The following is an 18,465-nucleotide window of genomic DNA, read 5'->3' as shown; positions in this document are numbered from 1 at the left end:
AGCATATCTATATTAATGTACTTTTAAATAGTTTGAAATGTCACAAAACTTTAATTTACATGTTCATAGATGTTTTGAAGTACATAAACTAATATTCTGCATTATATGTTTGTTAATTTAATTTAAATTATTATGAAATGTATCCAAAGTTTTATTTAGGGGAGAAGTTTATTTTCATTTACATGATAAAAGTTTATCTGGACATGCCAACTACACAAATATAATAGATGGAGCTCCTTGGTGGGAGGAGCCAGGCTGGAGGAGGAGTCAAAGTATTACGTTGGAGAACCTGACGGATGTTGATTGGCTGCTGTCCGTGGTGCTGATGCGGGGAGAGAGTAGCGGTCACTGGACCGCGCGTTCTCGGTTGTATGGTCGAAATGTCTCTCTACTGGATACTTCTGGACGTGATTAACGCGTTTTGGTTTTAAACTCGCCGTTGGAGTGGGATTATGATTCACCGACAGGTCATTCTGTCGCAGGTATGTTTCATTGTAATTGCTGTTTACTGTCGATGTGTGTGCATGCACGTGAAGCGGTTTAGCTGAGCGGTGACGCGAAGTTATTGCTCTGCAAACGCTCTTGAGACATGTTGAGATGTCATTTAGTCAGTTGTGGAGTGCGTGTGTTTTGTTCCAATGAGAATTCTTCATTGGCATCTTTCACACTGTGCGACTGGTGCTAAGAGATGATGGAAGTGATCTATCTTTCTCTCCCTCTTTCTCGCTGTCTTTGTGCTTACATTCAATATAGAAGCACATGACATGATAGAGTGATGGTGAGGTGTTTTTGAACATGATGCTGTTTACACACTCATTGCACACTAATGTAATCATGATGATCTGAATTACATGAAAATATATATAATACATAATTAGTGGATTAAAAATAACATAAAAAGGGTTGGTGCGGCTATCCTTATGAGGACTCTCCATAGTCATAATTATTTTTATACTGTATGAACTATATGTTATATTCCCTAACCATCACAAAAAAAATTCTGCATTTTTAAATGTTCAAAAAAACATAATGTAACGTCTCAGCTCACAGATCATTCATGAAACCACCAGAGGGAGCTATCTCCTGAATACTAAAACATTACCAACTACATCTCCCAGAATCCTTGCTTCAGCCATCTTCCATACACCTGTTTCAAGTTTACTAATTTTGTTCTTTTTTTTTTGTAGTTAAGCTCTGTTAACGCACAGACGTATTGCTAAGTATTGCCAGTTCTATCCTGCCTTACTAAGGGTTTTTCCATATCAATGTTTGCTTCTCGCATACCAACCTTGCATACCTTTAAGATTTATGAGTGTGGATTACTGTTTTGGATTTGTTTAACTTTGATTGCTGTTTCCTTGTTTACAACCTCTGCCTGGACATTGATTACACCTTTTGGATTATCTGCTTGAAACTGTTGTTTTATATAATCCTCCATCTGCTTCAAGTTCGTTAAACATAGTTTTGTGTGTTTTTAAGCGATTTGAATTACGGGGATACTAGGAATGTCCTCATAAACCACATTTATAACATAATACTCTTGTAATTACCAGTTTGTAACCTACAAAACATGTCCTTGATAACCACTCAAACCTGCCCACACACACACACAGACACACACACAAACACAAGTTATGTCACTGAGAATGAGCTGTATGGAGATAGTCAGGGTGGTGGAATCAGAGTAGAATTCTTCTTTTGGCCATGTGTTTGTGAATATCACTGACCTTGTTCGGGTCAACTGGGATGTCCCTCTCAATGGATAGAGGCAGAAGATCTGAGAGCCTGCCTTTCCCACATCTGTTCCTGAGCTGGGTCTGGATCAGCTTCATTTTTGAGAATGACCGCTATACTGAAGCGGTTGTAACTGACAATGTGACATATATTTTGAGGAGCTTAGTCAGGGTAGGGAAAACTGTTGTCTACATCGTTGAATTTAGCTTGTACATTGCTGGTTGGAGGAGGATAGGATGAGCAGAACACCTTGAGTTCAGTGTCAAGATTTTCTTCAATACCAGCTGCCCCGCTTGTTCTGTGGCTTTTGAAAAGAGGACCTTGAATTCCTCATCTTTCCTCATTGCTTTAACCCTTCCCATGCCCCCTTCCACAATGGTGTATAACACTGACAGGTCAAGGTCCTTTCTCTGGAGTGCAGAAGAAGCAATGGCAGTCTCAGTGAAAACAGGAGTGGTGATTTCCATGCATAGAATAAATTCAAAATCGACTCAATGCAAGAGCATCCGTGCATCACCTGCTGCAGAGTCTGGTGGATCACTCTCAACTATGTCTGAAGCAGCTGCACTAGGGCAGAAAGGATCTTCTTCAGCATTCTCAGGGCATCTTCTCTGCAAGCCCACCAGCCTTTTTAGCTCATGGACTCTCTGGCTAGGGTGCATAGATTGTTGCATTTTCACAAATGCTGCATGACACTTTGTAGATGAGGCTTTGAAAGTGTATAGCATCTCAACTAAATTAAAAAATGTTGACTTGATTTGGCACTCTACCAAGACAAAGTGCAGAAAGTGAGCATGGCAGTGCACATATAAAGCTTTTTCATTATGGCTCAGAATTTGCGACTGCAGACCCCTGTAGCTTCTGCTCATATTTGCAGCTCCACCGCAGCCTTGGCCCCTTATGTTTTCCATTTTCAACCCATTTTCCTCAAAGAGTGATTACAACATTCTCTAATTCTTTACTCATACTTCCTGTCATGCCACAAACTTGTAAAAATCGCTCCTTGATTTTCATCTCATGGACAAAGCGAACAACAAAAGACACCTGCTTTACATGGGAAACATCAGTTGTCTCATCCAAGAGAATGGAGAATATTTTTGATTCATCCATTTCTTTGAGAATGACTCTTCTGACATAAGTGGTAAGCGCCTTGTTTATGTCATTCTGTGTCTTTTAGGACAACAGAGACATCTGTGGCTATTTTTGTTGTGACTGGATGTGACTGATATTATCAAGTTGCATTTTGATGGTGCAATAATATTTGGCTAGTACCTGAACAAGTTCAAGAAAGTTTCCTTTGTTTAAATATGTGCTACTTTCATCATGACTCCTGAACGCCCCATTTTGCCTTGCGAGTTCCATGCTAACTTTTTAACTTCTACATGCTAATGATTCTAAAACTGTCTGGATGTGTTTATTGGCTCCAAACATAAATGACACTGAGGTAGAATCATGTTGCAACTAAACTGCTTTTTAAAAGAATATATAAAAAAAGAAAAACAGGGGCACCAAGAGGGCATTTTCCACTATAGAGGCAACCCATGAGGGCACATTGTCTTGCATGTAGGAGCCCGTAGAGGCCAACAAATTTTCTAGCATGTAGGTCAGCCTACATGGCACTACATCACATTATCTCCATTGGAAGGGCACCAACTAGGACACTAAATCACATTTCCTCACACAAAGGGGCACCTATGAGGGCACTGCATCACAATTCTTTTCCATTGGAAGGGTGCCCATTAGTGCACTGCATCACGCTTTATCGCACATTGGGGCACCAGAGGGCACTGCATCACATTTTCTCCACTAGAGGGGCAGCCTAGAGGGCACTCTATCACATTTTCTTGCACATTGGGCAACCGTCGAGGGCACTTTATCATGTTTTATCTACCATAATGGCATCCAAGTGGAGGCTTTTGGATTCCCTTATATCCATGAGGCTTAACCACATCATTAAATGTTTTGCTATCTGTAATGTACTGCAGAAACATTAGAACAGCTGTCTGGTAATTTATTTTCAAAAGGACAGAATCAATAGGCTTAGTCAAGGTATTGACAGTGAAATTACCCTTATTATGTTCATATCTTTTGTGATTCACATATGGGCCACTGACAAAAAAAGTTGCCCGAGGTTATAAATGTATTTATTTATTTATTTATTGTTATTAATTGTATTTTTTTATCGAGTTTAAAACATATGTATCAAGTTCTCGGAAATGTAATATTTACGTTCATGTTGGTTTCATAATTTTTTTTAAAGAACATTTATAGCATGTAGGTACACAAATAAATAAATAATAATAATAATGAAATTTTATTGACTTAAAAATGTCAAGCAGTTTAACAAAAAAGTTAAATAAATTTAATTTATTTGTCACATGACAACATGGCTGCCTGTATATTTGACTTTTATTTGGCAGACAAAAGTTTTTAAAATATTTACACAATCAATGCTTTTTAAAAAATAATAATAAAAGATTATTCCTTTAATGCCAAAATAAAAATTTCCTCGAATTTCGGCTTTTAATTAGACTTGAATTTATTAATTTATTTATTTTTACATGGTTACACCACTTTTTTTTACTTTAACAAAAATATTATTTATAATATATTTTTACTCAGAAATTGAAAATATGTTAATCATCGGAGAGGTGTATTAAAGTCATTTTTACTTGTGACCTGCATTCTTTATGTATTCTCGAATAACTTAATTGGTCTGGACAAAAAACAAAAAAAGCACAATTGATCTATTTACTTTTTTCTCCGTTTGTTTTATTTTTTTTATACGAAAATAATAATTTCCGACACCAACAGAATTAACAAAACTGTATAGAACACATTCTTGCGTTTAGTATTTTTGCTACTTTGTTAGAACTTTCTTGCGCTTGAGCATTCCATTCCATGGTTTCAATTTACTAGTTTCCAGGCAGTGTTGTGTAATTTGAGGGTCTTCTACTGACTTCATCCATAGTAGAACAGAGAGTAACCCAATCAAATATGCTCTTGTTATTTGTGCATTAGGCCATCCCAGACGTTTTGGATTGGTCAACTGATACCCATTTATTTCTGTTATGAAGCCTAATTCTTGTTGTGAGGGACTTTGGCTGGTAAGAATTGTGGTGTCACACTTACAGTATCACCATTAGCAGTGTGACAAACAGGAGGTTCATTATTTCTAAAAATCCTCCTTCAGGTGGATGGAGATTCATTTTAGTAATAACAATAACTTATTGTCTTCATATGCTTCTTGTTTCAATGATCTAGCACTTTGATGTAATGCCACATTGTGTTGAATGCTAGAAAGATAGTTTTATTATGCAGCCAGTATGGCTTTTACCGGATGTGAGGTTAGGACTGATTTTTAGGGTTGCTCATAAGGTTGATAAAACAGGCCCATGGTGCAGAGTGGTATTTATCTTCTGGGACAATCATGGGTTTTGCAAATACATTTACACACACACACACACATACTACACACACACACACACACACACACACACACACACACACACACACACACACACACACACACACACACACACTTATAGAGGTAACAGTTTATATAAGGTATTAATCATTTATATACTAACCCTTAACCTAACCCTCAAACAAAACTGTCAATAACAGTAGATTTAAAGGGCACCTATTATGCCCTTTTCACAAGATGTAATTTAACTCTTTGGTGTCCCCAGAATGTGTCTGTGAATTTTCAGCTCAAACTTTGTATTAAACTTTGTTTAAACATCATGTAAAAATGTATTTAGCATAATAGGTCCTCTTTAAAGCAGATTTGGAGAATTTACTAGCCTTTTTAACTAGTGAGGGATTGCTGAATTTTTTTTTTCAGTTAATTTCTGGGGACAACTGGAAAAAAAATATAGCTAAAGCACCACTTCACATATCATTAATGTTAACTGCATAACGCTTTGCACAGTTTAATACACATTCGTTTTAAAATGGCCTTTTCTATAGTCCATATCAAACTTGAAATATGAAAATAGTTTGTCTTTTCTAAAAGCTGCTCATGATGGCTGTTAATGGGAAAACACACAGTGTGCCAGAGGGAGCGAACGTTAACTTCATAACCGCTCCTTGTGAGTGTTGACCTATATATACTGCAATCCCTCTCATGCACTAGTGCTGTCACGCTTCACTACATTCTCTTGCTCTAGAGAGAGGGCTCTCCCAACATGTCTCACCTCATAGTAAAATGGTGTCTAATAATACATTTCTTATAATATTATTATTATATTGTTCAAAACAAATTTTTGTTGTTGTTTGTTGAAAAAAGAAAAAAAAAGTAGCTTGTTAGTTAAATATTAGGGTTAAGGTTAATTATTATTTCTGAACTCTTAAACTCTTTTGATCTTTGGCCAATTCTACATTTGCTTTCCATTCATTCTGAATTGATCTGTAGATGTAGATGGCTGAATAAAGGATACACCCACAGATAGCTATTTTTTGGTCCTTATTCTAGTATCTCACAGATGCCAAGGTTACCAGAGGCTATTTAATATTTGTATTATCTTTAACATAATATTATTTTTAGTCGTTTTATTGTCCTATGTGGATCTTTGTTGTCAAATCCATTGTAGATTGTTTCTGGTTTTGCATAATATTTTACATTCAGACTGCCTAGGTCAATATAAAAGACTGATATGTGCTTTGTAAAAAATAGTCAAGAAGGTCTGTTAAAGAATAGATGCTTTTAAGTTGTTGGACTATGATCCTCCCTCAACTCTATTGGCTACCAATGAAAAAGGCCTCTGGGAGTGTGACAAGACTAGTTAAAGATGTTCAGTGTTGGGGAGTAGCTAACTACAAGTAGGGATAGGATGGTTACTTTTGAAATGTATTCCACTACAGATTACAGAATACATGCTGTGTAAAATGTCATTTGTAACATATTCCAATACTTTGGATTACTTCTTCAGCACTGGTAGATTTTTTCACTTGTTTTGACTATAAAAACTCTGCTAGTACATTAAGACAAAATACACATGTTAAAAATACATTCTCTGAAAAACCGAAATATCTTAATGTTGTTTCTAAAACAAGATTAATCAAATTCATCTTTTGAATTTATCAAATATTATTATCAAGAATATGATTTTTGCCCAAATATCAAAGGTCTTACTAGAAGAAATTATGATCCAAGATGAATTTTCTTAATAAAATAAATATGATCGCGCTTGATAACATGTGCATATAAAATGGCTAGAAATAGCATTTTAGCTTAGCATAAAGCTGACAATTTACACAAGGTTTATTTTGATTTCTTCTGCTCTAATTTAACTTCAAACGTACTTCTCTGTCTGCTCGTATGAATGTAACACATCATATGAAAGTGTTTCACCGCTGTTCAAATGCACTTTGAATAACATAATTTATATGTATAAATGTTTTCCATCTGAAAGGAATAAATATTAAATGAAACAAATGACAATAAAATGCAAAGTAATAGTATTCTAGCTGCTGCTCAGAATCAGACAGCTTCTTTTTTCTTCTTCCTTTGTAACGGCTGATTACAAACTAAAATACTGCATTACTGCAATCTACTGGTAGCTTATTACGACTCACGATAAGAACAGATTGTCTGATGATGATGTAAAGTGACCGACCACACTTTGTTTACTTTTACAAGATGTACAAATTGATAGAAGAACCCCATTCTATTCTATGAATCAAACAGAGTTTTAGACACTTTAGTCACTTTTCCACCATTGAGCCGAACGGTTCTGAGCACGGTACGGAACGGTTAAAGTAGCATTTCCATTGGAGCACATTTCTGCATTATAAACCATTGTTGGCTCAGAATTCTTGCCTCGGTTACCAGCCATGCTCTACCGTGCTGGTAGAATGGCTTCAGTATGTTGCAACACATTTAGTGTATCTTCATAATTTCATTATGATGGTTTAACTAGTACTGTAGCCTACATATGTTTTTCTACACGCCTTTTTCATTAGAGAAGTAGATTACTATCTCATTTAAACTCCAAATTCATCAATATATTCTCATTATACTATTTTCATTTAATGCTTATATAATAATTTGTCAATAAATATCCTTTCAAGGTACTCTGGGAATGTAGTAGTACTGGTCAGTATGGGAAGGAGGAAACAAGTTAAACTCTTTATTCACACACAATAGTGACTCAACGGTAGCTTCCTTCAAACACACTAAATTCTCTCTCTCTACCTCGGCTCTGGCATGGGCTCCTCTTATCGCTCTTCCCTGATTACTGCAACAAGAAACAGCTGTTAGACCTAACTGTCACCCAGGGATGAATCCTTACTGCTTTTCCTCTCTTTGGATGGACACTCAACCACGCCCTTGCAACAGGGAACTTTTACTTTTCTGCATGTCCGTGTCCGGTGGTAAAAACAAGCCCTCAGCAAATTATGAAAAACGTTTTCTCTTTACATTCCTTTTTGCAACATGTTTCGTGTCTTTGTCTTTTTTAGCGGAGTAAGACTAATGGACAAAGCAGTCCTAAAAACTGGAACACAGAGTGTGTGCCACACTCACTCCAATGTTTACCTCTCATGCGGATCTGTTACATACATTCTACTGATTTCACGGCACTATAGTGGGAAAAGGAAAGCGGAACCGTGTTAACTGGCCCAGATCGGCACGGAACGGTACAGTTTTGCAATGAGAACTGTTTGTCCCGATTGTGGAAAAGCAGATTTTGTTGTTAATAGACAACATAACAGCATATTTAGTATACTTTTAAATAAGATAATCAAAAATGTATTGCCTTTTAAGGGTTTCTTTCTGTTCTGAATAAGTTTATTTCACTTTATTTCATTTCATTACCTCTGCATTATTGGGAACAGCAAGTGAAATAATTCCTATCATACATAACTATTTGATTTCTCAATTTCTTAGCATTTAGTTAACTATTGTTTTCATGTAAAATAAATCAAATCTGTGGTAAAATAAATTTTATGGAATGTATTATTATGCGACAGTCTATTATAGGGTGGCAAAAAGTCCTCTTTTTACCAGACATGTCCTCTTTTTTTATACATGAACAAAGCATCTGGCCAGGATTTCAAAATTGCCTCTTAATATCTGGGAGATTTTTGTAGAGCTATCCCTGTATGTGACATGTAAAGCTGAAACTTGTGCATCAATGGCAAAAAAGTCTGAAAATTCAGTTAACAGGGGAGAAATAAGCCTCTGAAGTCTCTGTTCATACAGGCTACAGTATATATTGTCCATACTAAATATTATGTGACAAGCACATTCCATTAGCCCATGTAGAGTTGGTCATTAAACTGTGATCTTTAGGGAAGTAGGCTTCACTTGGCCACAGCAGGGGGACTGAAAAGTGTGAAATTTGTTTTTATTTTTGTTGTTGTATTTTATTTTATGGTCATTATTAAATGTATTAATGTTACTATTCATTAAATGTATTTAATACGATTAATATATTTAATTAATGCATTAATTAATTAATAAATTGAATTTTTGAATGTAGCTAGCTACTTTTTTTTATAGTAACTTGTTGTGCAGCTAGCTACTTTTTCAAAAGAGCATGTAGTTTAACATGATTGACTGTAGTTTAACTACTTTAATTTATGAGTAGCTTGTAGCTTGTCAAACTACAGTTTCAAAGTAGCTTCCCCAACACTGTGTAACCCGACACACACACACACACAAGTAGAGACAGTCACAATGACGGATGAAAACTGCTTTATTAAATTAAAGCAGTCCGGGCAAAAGTACAAACAAGGGGCAAATCCGGGAGAGTAGTCGAGGGGAACGAGGGTCAATGTCGGGGTAAACAGGATGAATAACAAGAGGGGACTAGAGGGAGCAAAACACAGGGGAACAAGAAGAGTTGGCAAGCTAAGAGGAAGACAAGAGGAGTTCAGAACTAGGCGAGACTAGCGGGGGCAAAGCACGGAAACTAAATACACACAATAACCAACACCCGTGAAACGGAAGTGCTGGGTATTTATAGGGAAGGTGCAGGTGTGAACAATGAAGGTGACGAGACGAGTGCAGGTGAATCTAATGTGTGGGGATAGGAAGCGCGGAGTGCAAGTGGTCATAATGTTCAGGCTGAAGAGCCGAAGTGCGCCAGAGGGGAGATCGCTTACTGAGCAGAGCTCGTAGAAAGCAAAACTGGCGCGGAAGCCCGATGGAGGAAAAAGAGCGTCACGCTCAGGGGGCGGAGCGAGGAGCGGGAAGCGAGTGCCTGTGTGCTAGACGGGAGATAGTGTGCGTGTGTGAGGAAGCTGAGATGGGGCAGAGAAAAGGGGTTCGTGACAGTACTCCCCTCTGAAAGGACGGCTCCTGACGGCCACGCTGGGCTGCGAGGAGCGCAAGGGGACAGAACGAGTGTGTGAGCTCGAGGGGACAGAACGAGCGTGGATCTCGCGGGGAACAGAACGAGAGTGTGATCTCGAGGGAACAGAACGAGAGTGTGATCTCATGGGAACAGAACGAGCGTGTGAGCTCAGGGGGCAGAAGGCACAAAAGGGAAATGAAACAGTCCATGGGGGTCAATGGGCAGTTCAAGACAAGGTCAGGGGGAACATAGTGGACAGGCGGGTGGTCGGGAGGTCTAGGGGCAGCCATAGGGCAGAGACTGGGTCAGGAGGTCTGGAAGGCGACTGGAGGACAGGGACTGGGTCCGGGGTCTGGAAGGTGACCACCGGACAGGAATAGGGTCCGGAGGCCAGGAAGAGGCCACAGGACAGGTAGAGGAACGGTAACAAGGGGAGCAGGCAAGACCCAGTGAGGAAAGGTTTCAGGGGCGGAGCCATGAAAGGCGGAGTCGTGGAGGACTTGGGAGACTGAGCCTTGGAAGGCGGAGCCGTGAGAGACTCGGCAGGCGGGAATTGAGAGACAGAAGAGGCGGCGCCGAGGGAGGCTCGGGGGCTCCGGAGGCAGAGCCGAGGAAGGCTCAGGAGACGGAGCCGAGGGAGGTGGAGTCGCAGGAGGCCCCAGGGGCGAGGCCCTGGTGGGCTCTGGAGGTGGAGCCGAAGGAGGCTTTAGGGGCTAAGGCCTGGAAGGCTCAGGAAGTGGAGCCCATGGAGGTGGCGCCAGAGGAGGCTCCAGAGGTGAAGCCCTGGAAGGCTCTGGAGGCAGAGCCAGGGAGGTGACGCCGTGGGAGGTGGCGCTGTAGAAGGCTCCAGGAGTGAAGCCCTGGTAGGCTCTGGAGGCAGAGCCGGGGAGGTGGCGCCGAGGAGGCTCCAGAGGTGAAGCCCTGGAAGGCTCTGGAGGCAGAGCCGAGGGAGGTGACGCGTGGGTGGTGGCACCGTAGAAGGCTCCAGGAGTGAAGCCCTGGTAGGCTCTGGAGGTGGAGCCAAGGGAGGCTTTAGAGGCGGAGCCAGCAGGAGGCTCCAGAGGCTGAATCTCTAGAAGGCTCTGGAGTCTTAGGGAGCAGAGCCGTAGGAGGCTCGGGTGGTGGAGCCGTGGAAGGCTCGAGAGGCGGAGCCGTAGGAGGCCTCGAGAGGCTGAATCTCTAGAAGGCTCTGGAGTCTTAGGGAGCAGAGCTGTAGGAGGCTCGGGTGGTGGAGCCGTGGAAGGCTCAAGAGGCGGAGCCCTAGGAAGCTCTGGAGTCTTTGGGAGCAGAGCTGTAGGAGGCTCGGGAGGTGGAGCCGTAGGAGGCTCTGGAGGGGGAGCCGTAGGAGGCTCGGGAGGCAGAGCCATAGGAGCCTCTAGTGGCCGAGCCCTGGGAGGCTCGGGAGGTGGAGCCGAGGAGGCTCTGGAGGGAGCCAGGAGGCTCGGGAGGGGGAGCCATAGGAGCCTCTAGTGGCCGAGTCCTGGGAGGCTCGAGAGGCTTGAAGGGGGGAGCCTTGAAAGACTTGAGAGACGAAGCCCTGAGAGGCTTGAGAGGAGGAGGAGCCCTGAAAGACTCGAGAGGGGGAGCCCTGAGAGGCTTGAGAGGGGAGGAGCCCTGAGAGACTCGGAGGGGCGGAGCCCTGAGAGGCGGAGGAGCCCTGAGAGACTCGAGAGGCGGCCGTGAGAGGCTTGAGGGGTGGAGCCATGAAAGACTCGAGAGGGGACGCCCTGAGAGGCGGAGGAGCCCTGAGAGACTCGAGAGGCGGCCGAGAGGCTTGAGGGGTGGAGCCTGAAGACTGAGAGGCTGCCGTGAGAGGCTTGAGGGGTGGAGCCATGAAAGACTCGAGAGAGGCGAAGCCGTGAGAGGCTTGAGGGGTGGAGCCATGAAAGACTCGAGAGGCTGAGCCGTGGAGAGGCTTGAGGGGTGGAGCCATGAAAGACTCGCGAGGGATGGAGCCATGAAAGACTCGAGAGGCTGAGCCGTGAGAGGCTTGAGGGGTGGAGCCATGAAAGACTCGGAGGGATGGAGCCCTGAAAGACTCGGAGAGGCTAGGCCGTGAGAGGCTTGAGGGGTGGAGCCATGAAAGACTCGAGGGATGGAGCCTTGAGAGACTCGAGAGGCTGAGCCGTGAGAGGCTTGAAGGGTGGAGCCCTGAGGGACTTGAGGGGTAGAGCTCTGGGAGGCTCGTGGAGGAGGAGCCCTAGGAGGCTCGTGGAGGGGCCCTTGGAGACTGGTGGAGGCGGAGCCCAGGAGGGCTCAGAGGGGCGAAGCAGAACCCGGCAGAGCCGTGGGAGACTCTGAGGGCGGAGCAGAACCCGCAGAGCCGTGGGAGACTCTGAGGGCGGAGCAGAGGTCTGCAGAGCCGTGGAAGACTCTGAGGGCGGAGCAGAGGTCTTGAGCACAAGACGAGACTGGGGAGAAGGGGCCCTCTTCCTTCTCTTACGCCTTCGGCCAACAGGGACGTGGCCATGGGGACGGTCGAGGCTACAGGCGCTGGCTCAGGGGGTCGAGGCTACAGGCGCTGGCTCGCTGACCGCGGCAGACATGGGCGCTGGCTCACCGGCCGTGGCAGGCAGGGGCGCTGGCTCGCTGGCCGTGGCGGGCATGGGCGCTGGCTCGCTGGTCGTGGCGGGCATGGGCGCAGGCTCGCTGGTCGTGGCGGCATGGGCGCCGGCTCGCTGGTCGCGGGCGGGCATGGGCGCCGCTCGCTGGTCGTGGGCGGGCATGGGCGCCGCTCGCTGGCCGTGGGCGGGCATGGGCGCTGGCTCGCTGGCCGTGGTAGGCTTAGGGACTGGGGCCGTGGTAGGCTTCGAGACGGGGTCTTGGTGTGGAGCGCTGGTTCAGTGTCTGCCTCCCCACAGTGAACGAGGAACCAGAGTACAGTAGGGCGAGGTCAATAAACTGAGCCAGGTTAAGGGGCAGCCACCACCAGGCATTAATGATGAGGTTGGCTCATTCAGACCACATTGAAAAATGGTCTTCAGAGCCACCTCATTAAAATTCACCTGGTACGCCAGGACACAAAAATCCATAATATAAGCCTCCACGGTTTGGCTCCCTGACGCAAACCCACGAAGTTGGGCCGCTGGGTCCATAATGCCGAGGGCGGGTTATGGGTTACACCACCGCTGCCTCGCGATAAAAACCCCTTGGTCAGCGCCTGAAGAGCCGTAAAACCTCTCCGGGGTGGAGAGCTTACGGCGCCAAAAACGCATGGGAAGCATAAACGGCTCAGGGGCAGACACAGGTGACGAGGGTGACAAAAATCAAAAATCGCGACGCACCTGCTGGCCCTGGCCTGTGAGCGCTGATCATGCTTCCACACCGCCGCTCCTTGCGCTGAATGTGACGAGTTCCTCCGCTCTAGTGAGCCGCGAATCCTCAGCGCGACGCATTGTGACTGTCTTCGGTGAGGTTGGTTATTCTGTAACCCGACACACACACACACAAGTAGAGACAGTCACAATGATCGGATGAAAACTGCTTTATTAAATTAAAGCAGTCCGGCAAAAGTACAAACAAGGGGCAAATCCGGGAGAGTAGTCGAGGGGAACGAGGGTCAATGTCGGGGTAAACAGGATGAATAACAAGAGGGGACTAGAGGGAGCAAAACACAGGGGAACAAGAAGAGTTGGCAAGCTAAGAGGAAGACAAGAGGAGTTCAGAACTAGGCGAGACTAGCGGGGGCAAAGCACGGGAAACTAAATACACACAATAACCAACACCCGTGAAACGGAAGTGCTGGGTATTTATAGGGAAGGTGCAGGTGTGAACAATGAAGGTGACGAGACGAGTGCAGGTGAATCTAATGTGTGGGGATAGGAAGCGCGGAGTGCAAGTGGTCATAATGTTCAGGCTGAAGAGCCGAGTGCGCCAGAGGGGAGATCGCTTACTAGCGAGAGCTCGTAAAAGCAAAACTGGGCGTGGAAGCCCGATGGAGGAAAAAGAGCGTTCGCGCTCAGGGGGGCGGAGCGAGGGAGCGGGAAGCGAGTGCCTGTGTGCGAGACGGGAGATAGTGTGCGTGTGTGAGGAAGCTGAGATGGGGCAGAGAAAAGGGGTTCGTGACACACTGCAGATGTTAAATGAAAGTGTGTTTTTTTTCTCAGTAGAATCCATCTGTAATGATCATTAATGTACGTTAAGAAAAACACAGTACTGCAAAAGAAAGAAAGAAAAAAAAGAGCAAGTAACCTAACAATGCACTTCATGTATTAACATCTAAATGGGATTTAAATACATTTTAAAATGACTGAATTAACCTGACTACAGATTACATTACATCAATTATTATTCTTTTAATGATCAGATAAGGTAGTATTTATTGTACAAAAGAGAGAGAGAGAGAGAGAGAGAGAGAGAGAATTAGGGGTAATATTCTTTGTAATCCTGAAAATAATGTCACAAAGCAACAAAATCTAAACATAGGATGCAATATCAACAGAGAACCCTCATATAAAAAAAAAAAAAACAATAATAAAAATACAAATTAAGAGGTGAATAATCGATGCAGACAGGTCATGCTCAATTCAGAGTATAGAATATCAGTCCATTAAATGAATTACTGTACAAACATTCAAGCTCTTGTTACATTGTTATGAGCGCATACCTCGTGGTTGGCTTTTAAATAAATCTATATTAAGGATATAAGAAAAGAGCAACTGTATGTTGGCGGTGAAGATATGTTAGATATGATGCATTAGGCTTCGTTAAACTTTGCAGGAACATAATCACTATTTTTATCCTGAGGGTAATAGACTGCTGAGAGAGGAACAAGACCTTAAGATTTATTCAACAGGAATATTTAAGTGAGGCAAACCAACTAATATCACAAAACATCTCAGAATTAATCAAATCCATTGCTAAAACTTACTGATGTTTGTGCTGTTGAAATAAATAAATAATGCGATTTCAAACTTTAAACATTGTGAGTTTAACATTTTATTCAAAATGCAGGATAATGACATTTATTATGTGTGACACATGACAGTGTCTGCATAGGAATGATCCAAATGCATATATTTGATTAGGGTCCACTCTGGATTCTAAAGTGAATCGCTCTCATTGGATTTGCACCAGCAGTGTCAGTGGGTTATAGGACATCCCTGAGCTCGGTGCACCCATGCGTGCCGTGTCTTTCTGTCCTGCTGGGAATGTAGCTCATTATGAGCTGTGTGGTGGTCCTACAGCTGCGTTCTGTGCAGCTTCCAGCACATTCAGGTCTCCAGAGCATGACATACAACCAGCATGACAAAGCTGCATCTCACATATGGGTCATTTGTCATTCCAGATGAATGATATCAAAGTGTGAGTCATGAATGACTCAAAGTGTGCAACATTTTACAACCCAAACAGCTGTGAATTTCCCTTATAAAAAATAAGAAAATATACTATTTAAAATATTCTGTACATTCATATGGTTTTTACATGGTTCTCTATAGTTACATCAATGAATACCATAGTACTTTTGTGCATTTTTATTTTATTTTTTTGGTTGGGTTGGACCTCTCTCTCTTTCTGCAATAAATAGTAGCAGTGAAATTAGACATTCCCCTTCTGTCACTCTCTCGACGTTGTGTCGAAGGAAGTGACACAAGGGGTCTTCTCGGACGCTGAATTGTACCTCTGAACCTGAGAAAAGGCCAAGTTGGCAGACAGAATTTGCATGCCCCGCCCCAGACATATGGGTACAAAGGGAAGCGGGGCATCGAATGCCAGTCAGAATTTTTCTTCGGAGCCGAATGGTTGGGCAGCAAGCAGCTGAATCTCACTACTGTTCCACTCACCTCTGTCAGCGAGAAGCATTGCTGTTGGATCCGAACGGCGCATTTCCAGCTGCGTTCTCTCTCTGCACGCTGTGCAGTTCACGCCCCTGGGCGCTTCGACAGCGCTTTCTTCCTGTTAAAAGAGTGTTCTCCTCCTAAAAAGAGTCTATTTTCTCTAAAAGAGTTTGAGTTCCCACTCATGAAAGAGCAATACACAGCAGGCATTGAATGTCCTTTTCAGGACGCGTCTTTTTAAAGATGTTTTTCCACCTCTGTGTTGTTCCTGGATGCGGTTGATTTCTCTCCACTTCTGACAGTCATAAAAGCTACCTCGTGTGCCTGGGCTGCGATCACGCGCAGGCAGCGTTTTATGAATTGAGGGCTTGAGGACGAGCCAGCTGGCGATGAAGGCGATTTGGGGATGACGATGGGCTCGGTTTTGCCGGGTACATCCCCACGAACCCCCCCCCGCCGTGAAGCCCATGTGATCGTCCCGTTAGTGCCCCTCGCACGGAGTTTGGATGCATGGCTCTCACTTCCCAATCCATCGTGCTGGTTGGCCAGGACCATCCGACTCGGCTACGCAACTCAGTTAGCCCGGCTCCCGACTCGTTTCAGCGGTATTCGCTCCACTCTAGTGCACGGCTCTAATACCTTTGCCAGATTGTATAATCTAAGGGTTGAGGCGGTCTTGACACGTGTTTTGTCAGGTCCGAGCCGGTAGAACTCGGTAATGCGGCAAAACCGACCGGGTGTTCCGCTTGCACCTTGCGCCCTTCACCAAAGTGATCCAGTGCGCCTTCTGTCCCAGGTCAGCCACTGAGCGTCGCTGCCTGGATGTTTTCCTTCCTAGCCTTCTGGCAGGCAAATTCAGCGGAGCAACTCGCGGCTAGACCCACTACGAGCCTCTGGGCTCTGTACTGGGGTCGGGCTCCATGGGCATAGTTCCCTCTTCAGGCTAACTCCCCGTGATGTATTTTCCGTGGTACGGTCCCCCTCTCGGCGGACCCGCGTTTCCCTCGGGCAGCCCCGCTGCCTCGGCCCCATGCTTGTAGAGTTCCCCCCTTCATTAGGCTGGACCTACCACCGCGCCGTATCCCACGTCTGGCTTCACAACCCTCGTGGTGTATTTGCCACACATCTTCTCCCCCTGGACTGGGCAGGGTGTGGCCTCTGCAAGGTCTTCCCCTCCTGAAGAATAGGACATTTGCGGACCGGACAGTTACCTTACCTCCGGTCTCGCATCAGCGCCCGGCACGCCGGTGCTGACGGGTTCTGAAGACCCCTCCTTAGGCCTCTTCCTCAGTCTTTTATGAATGAGCCGCCCCCTGCTGGGTGCGCGGAGCTGGACAAGTGCTTCGAGTCTTCTCTCAGCCACCTAGCCTCAGGGCTCCTGTCGCTCCTAACAGGCTCTCCTGCTCCCTCCGGGGAAAGACCGCCTACCCTGACTTATGTTGGGCCCCAGCCGCTTTACGTCCTATGTGAGAGACATAGTGAGAGAGAAGGCCGCGGCTGCTGGGCTTGCTCCCATGCTAGCAGTCACGTAACACAGTCAATGCGTGGGGTTTTTATATGGACCCCTTGTGTCACTTCCTTCGACACAACGTCGAGAGAGTGACAGAAGGGGAACGACTTGGTTACTATTGTAACCTCCGTTCCCCGAGGGAGAAAACGAGACGTTGTGTCCCTCCTGCCACGGCACTAGACCTAGCACTGTTAATGTCCATGCTCAATTTTCGGCTCCTCAGTGCAAAATCCTGACTGACATTCGCTACCTTTCTTTCCTTTATACCCGTAGGCTATGTCCGTGGCGGGGCATGCAAATTCTGTCTGCCAACTTTTCTCAGGTTCAGAGGTACGATTCAGCATCCGAGAAGACCCCTTGTGTCACTTCCTTCGACACAACGTCTCGTTCCCTCCCTCGGGGAATGGAGGTTACAATAGTAACCAAGACGTTCTAGACTTGTCAAACAGTCAAACTAACTCACGGTCAACATAACATTTCACCTCATGTGCTCTTCAAGTGACCTTATGAGGGTGTTTGACATTTAAATATGGAAAACATTTCACAATTCAAAGAATGTACGCATGCAATATTTAAATTTCTAATGAGACATCTGATCATTAATCTATTTAAATCAAGCCTTTAACAACACATCACATAGCATCACTGTCCCTATTTTCCTATTTACTATTTTAAGCTTTGATTAAACAAATTTCACCTTTAATTCAAATAAAGTTCTTTTGCATGATGTGACATGAATTTTGACATTGCCTGTGAAGATATTTCAATTTGTTTGTTTGCAATACCACTTATAACAGCAGTAACAGTTTAACCTTCAATATTGGCACCACGACTTCACACAGTTGCTTAATCATTAGTGATTTGTGGTACAACAATACGCCAAAAATGGTAAACATATTTTTCACTGGATTGGTTTTGGAGCTTGTTTCTCAGGCTTCTCTTATCAGTGTTTCTCTTATTTTGAATGTATCTCTGTTATGTGTGATGCTCTCATGGTGATTACTTGTTGCCAGTTTGTCACAATGATATTTGATAGTGACAACAGAACTAATCATAACTGTTTTAAATTCAAAGACAAGTTAACATTTCACAATTCATGTAAACTGAATGTAGTTTTACAGTGTGGGGCAATAACATACAA

The 18,465-nt window shown here is 44.2% G+C and overlaps 1 protein-coding gene across 4 annotated transcripts in view; it reads left to right on the top strand.

The window, feature by feature from the left end:
• The first annotated feature begins 365 nt into the window (after positions 1-365).
• The window catches only part of LOC127635342 (E3 ubiquitin-protein ligase HECW1-like), a 115,490-nt gene continuing 97,390 nt past the window's right edge, over positions 366-18,465 (top strand). For 2 of the 4 annotated variants that reach the window (XM_052115304.1, XM_052115302.1), the window contains exon 1: positions 367-482. Coding sequence is in view for 1 of the 4 variants with exons in the window: in XM_052115301.1 (XP_051971261.1) it covers positions 453-482 (30 nt within the window). In the remaining 3 variants the exon portion in view is untranslated. Of the gene's footprint in view, positions 483-18,465 lie in introns of all 4 variants that reach the window. The other 2 variants (XM_052115303.1, XM_052115301.1) reach the window with 2 other exon arrangements.

The sequence above is a fragment of the Xyrauchen texanus genome, chromosome 42, assembly GCF_025860055.1.
Source record: "Xyrauchen texanus isolate HMW12.3.18 chromosome 42, RBS_HiC_50CHRs, whole genome shotgun sequence".
Lineage (NCBI taxonomy): Eukaryota > Metazoa > Chordata > Actinopteri > Cypriniformes > Catostomidae > Xyrauchen > Xyrauchen texanus.
Note: the sequence above shows the minus strand (reverse complement) of the source record. Positions and strands in the feature narration are given on the sequence as shown.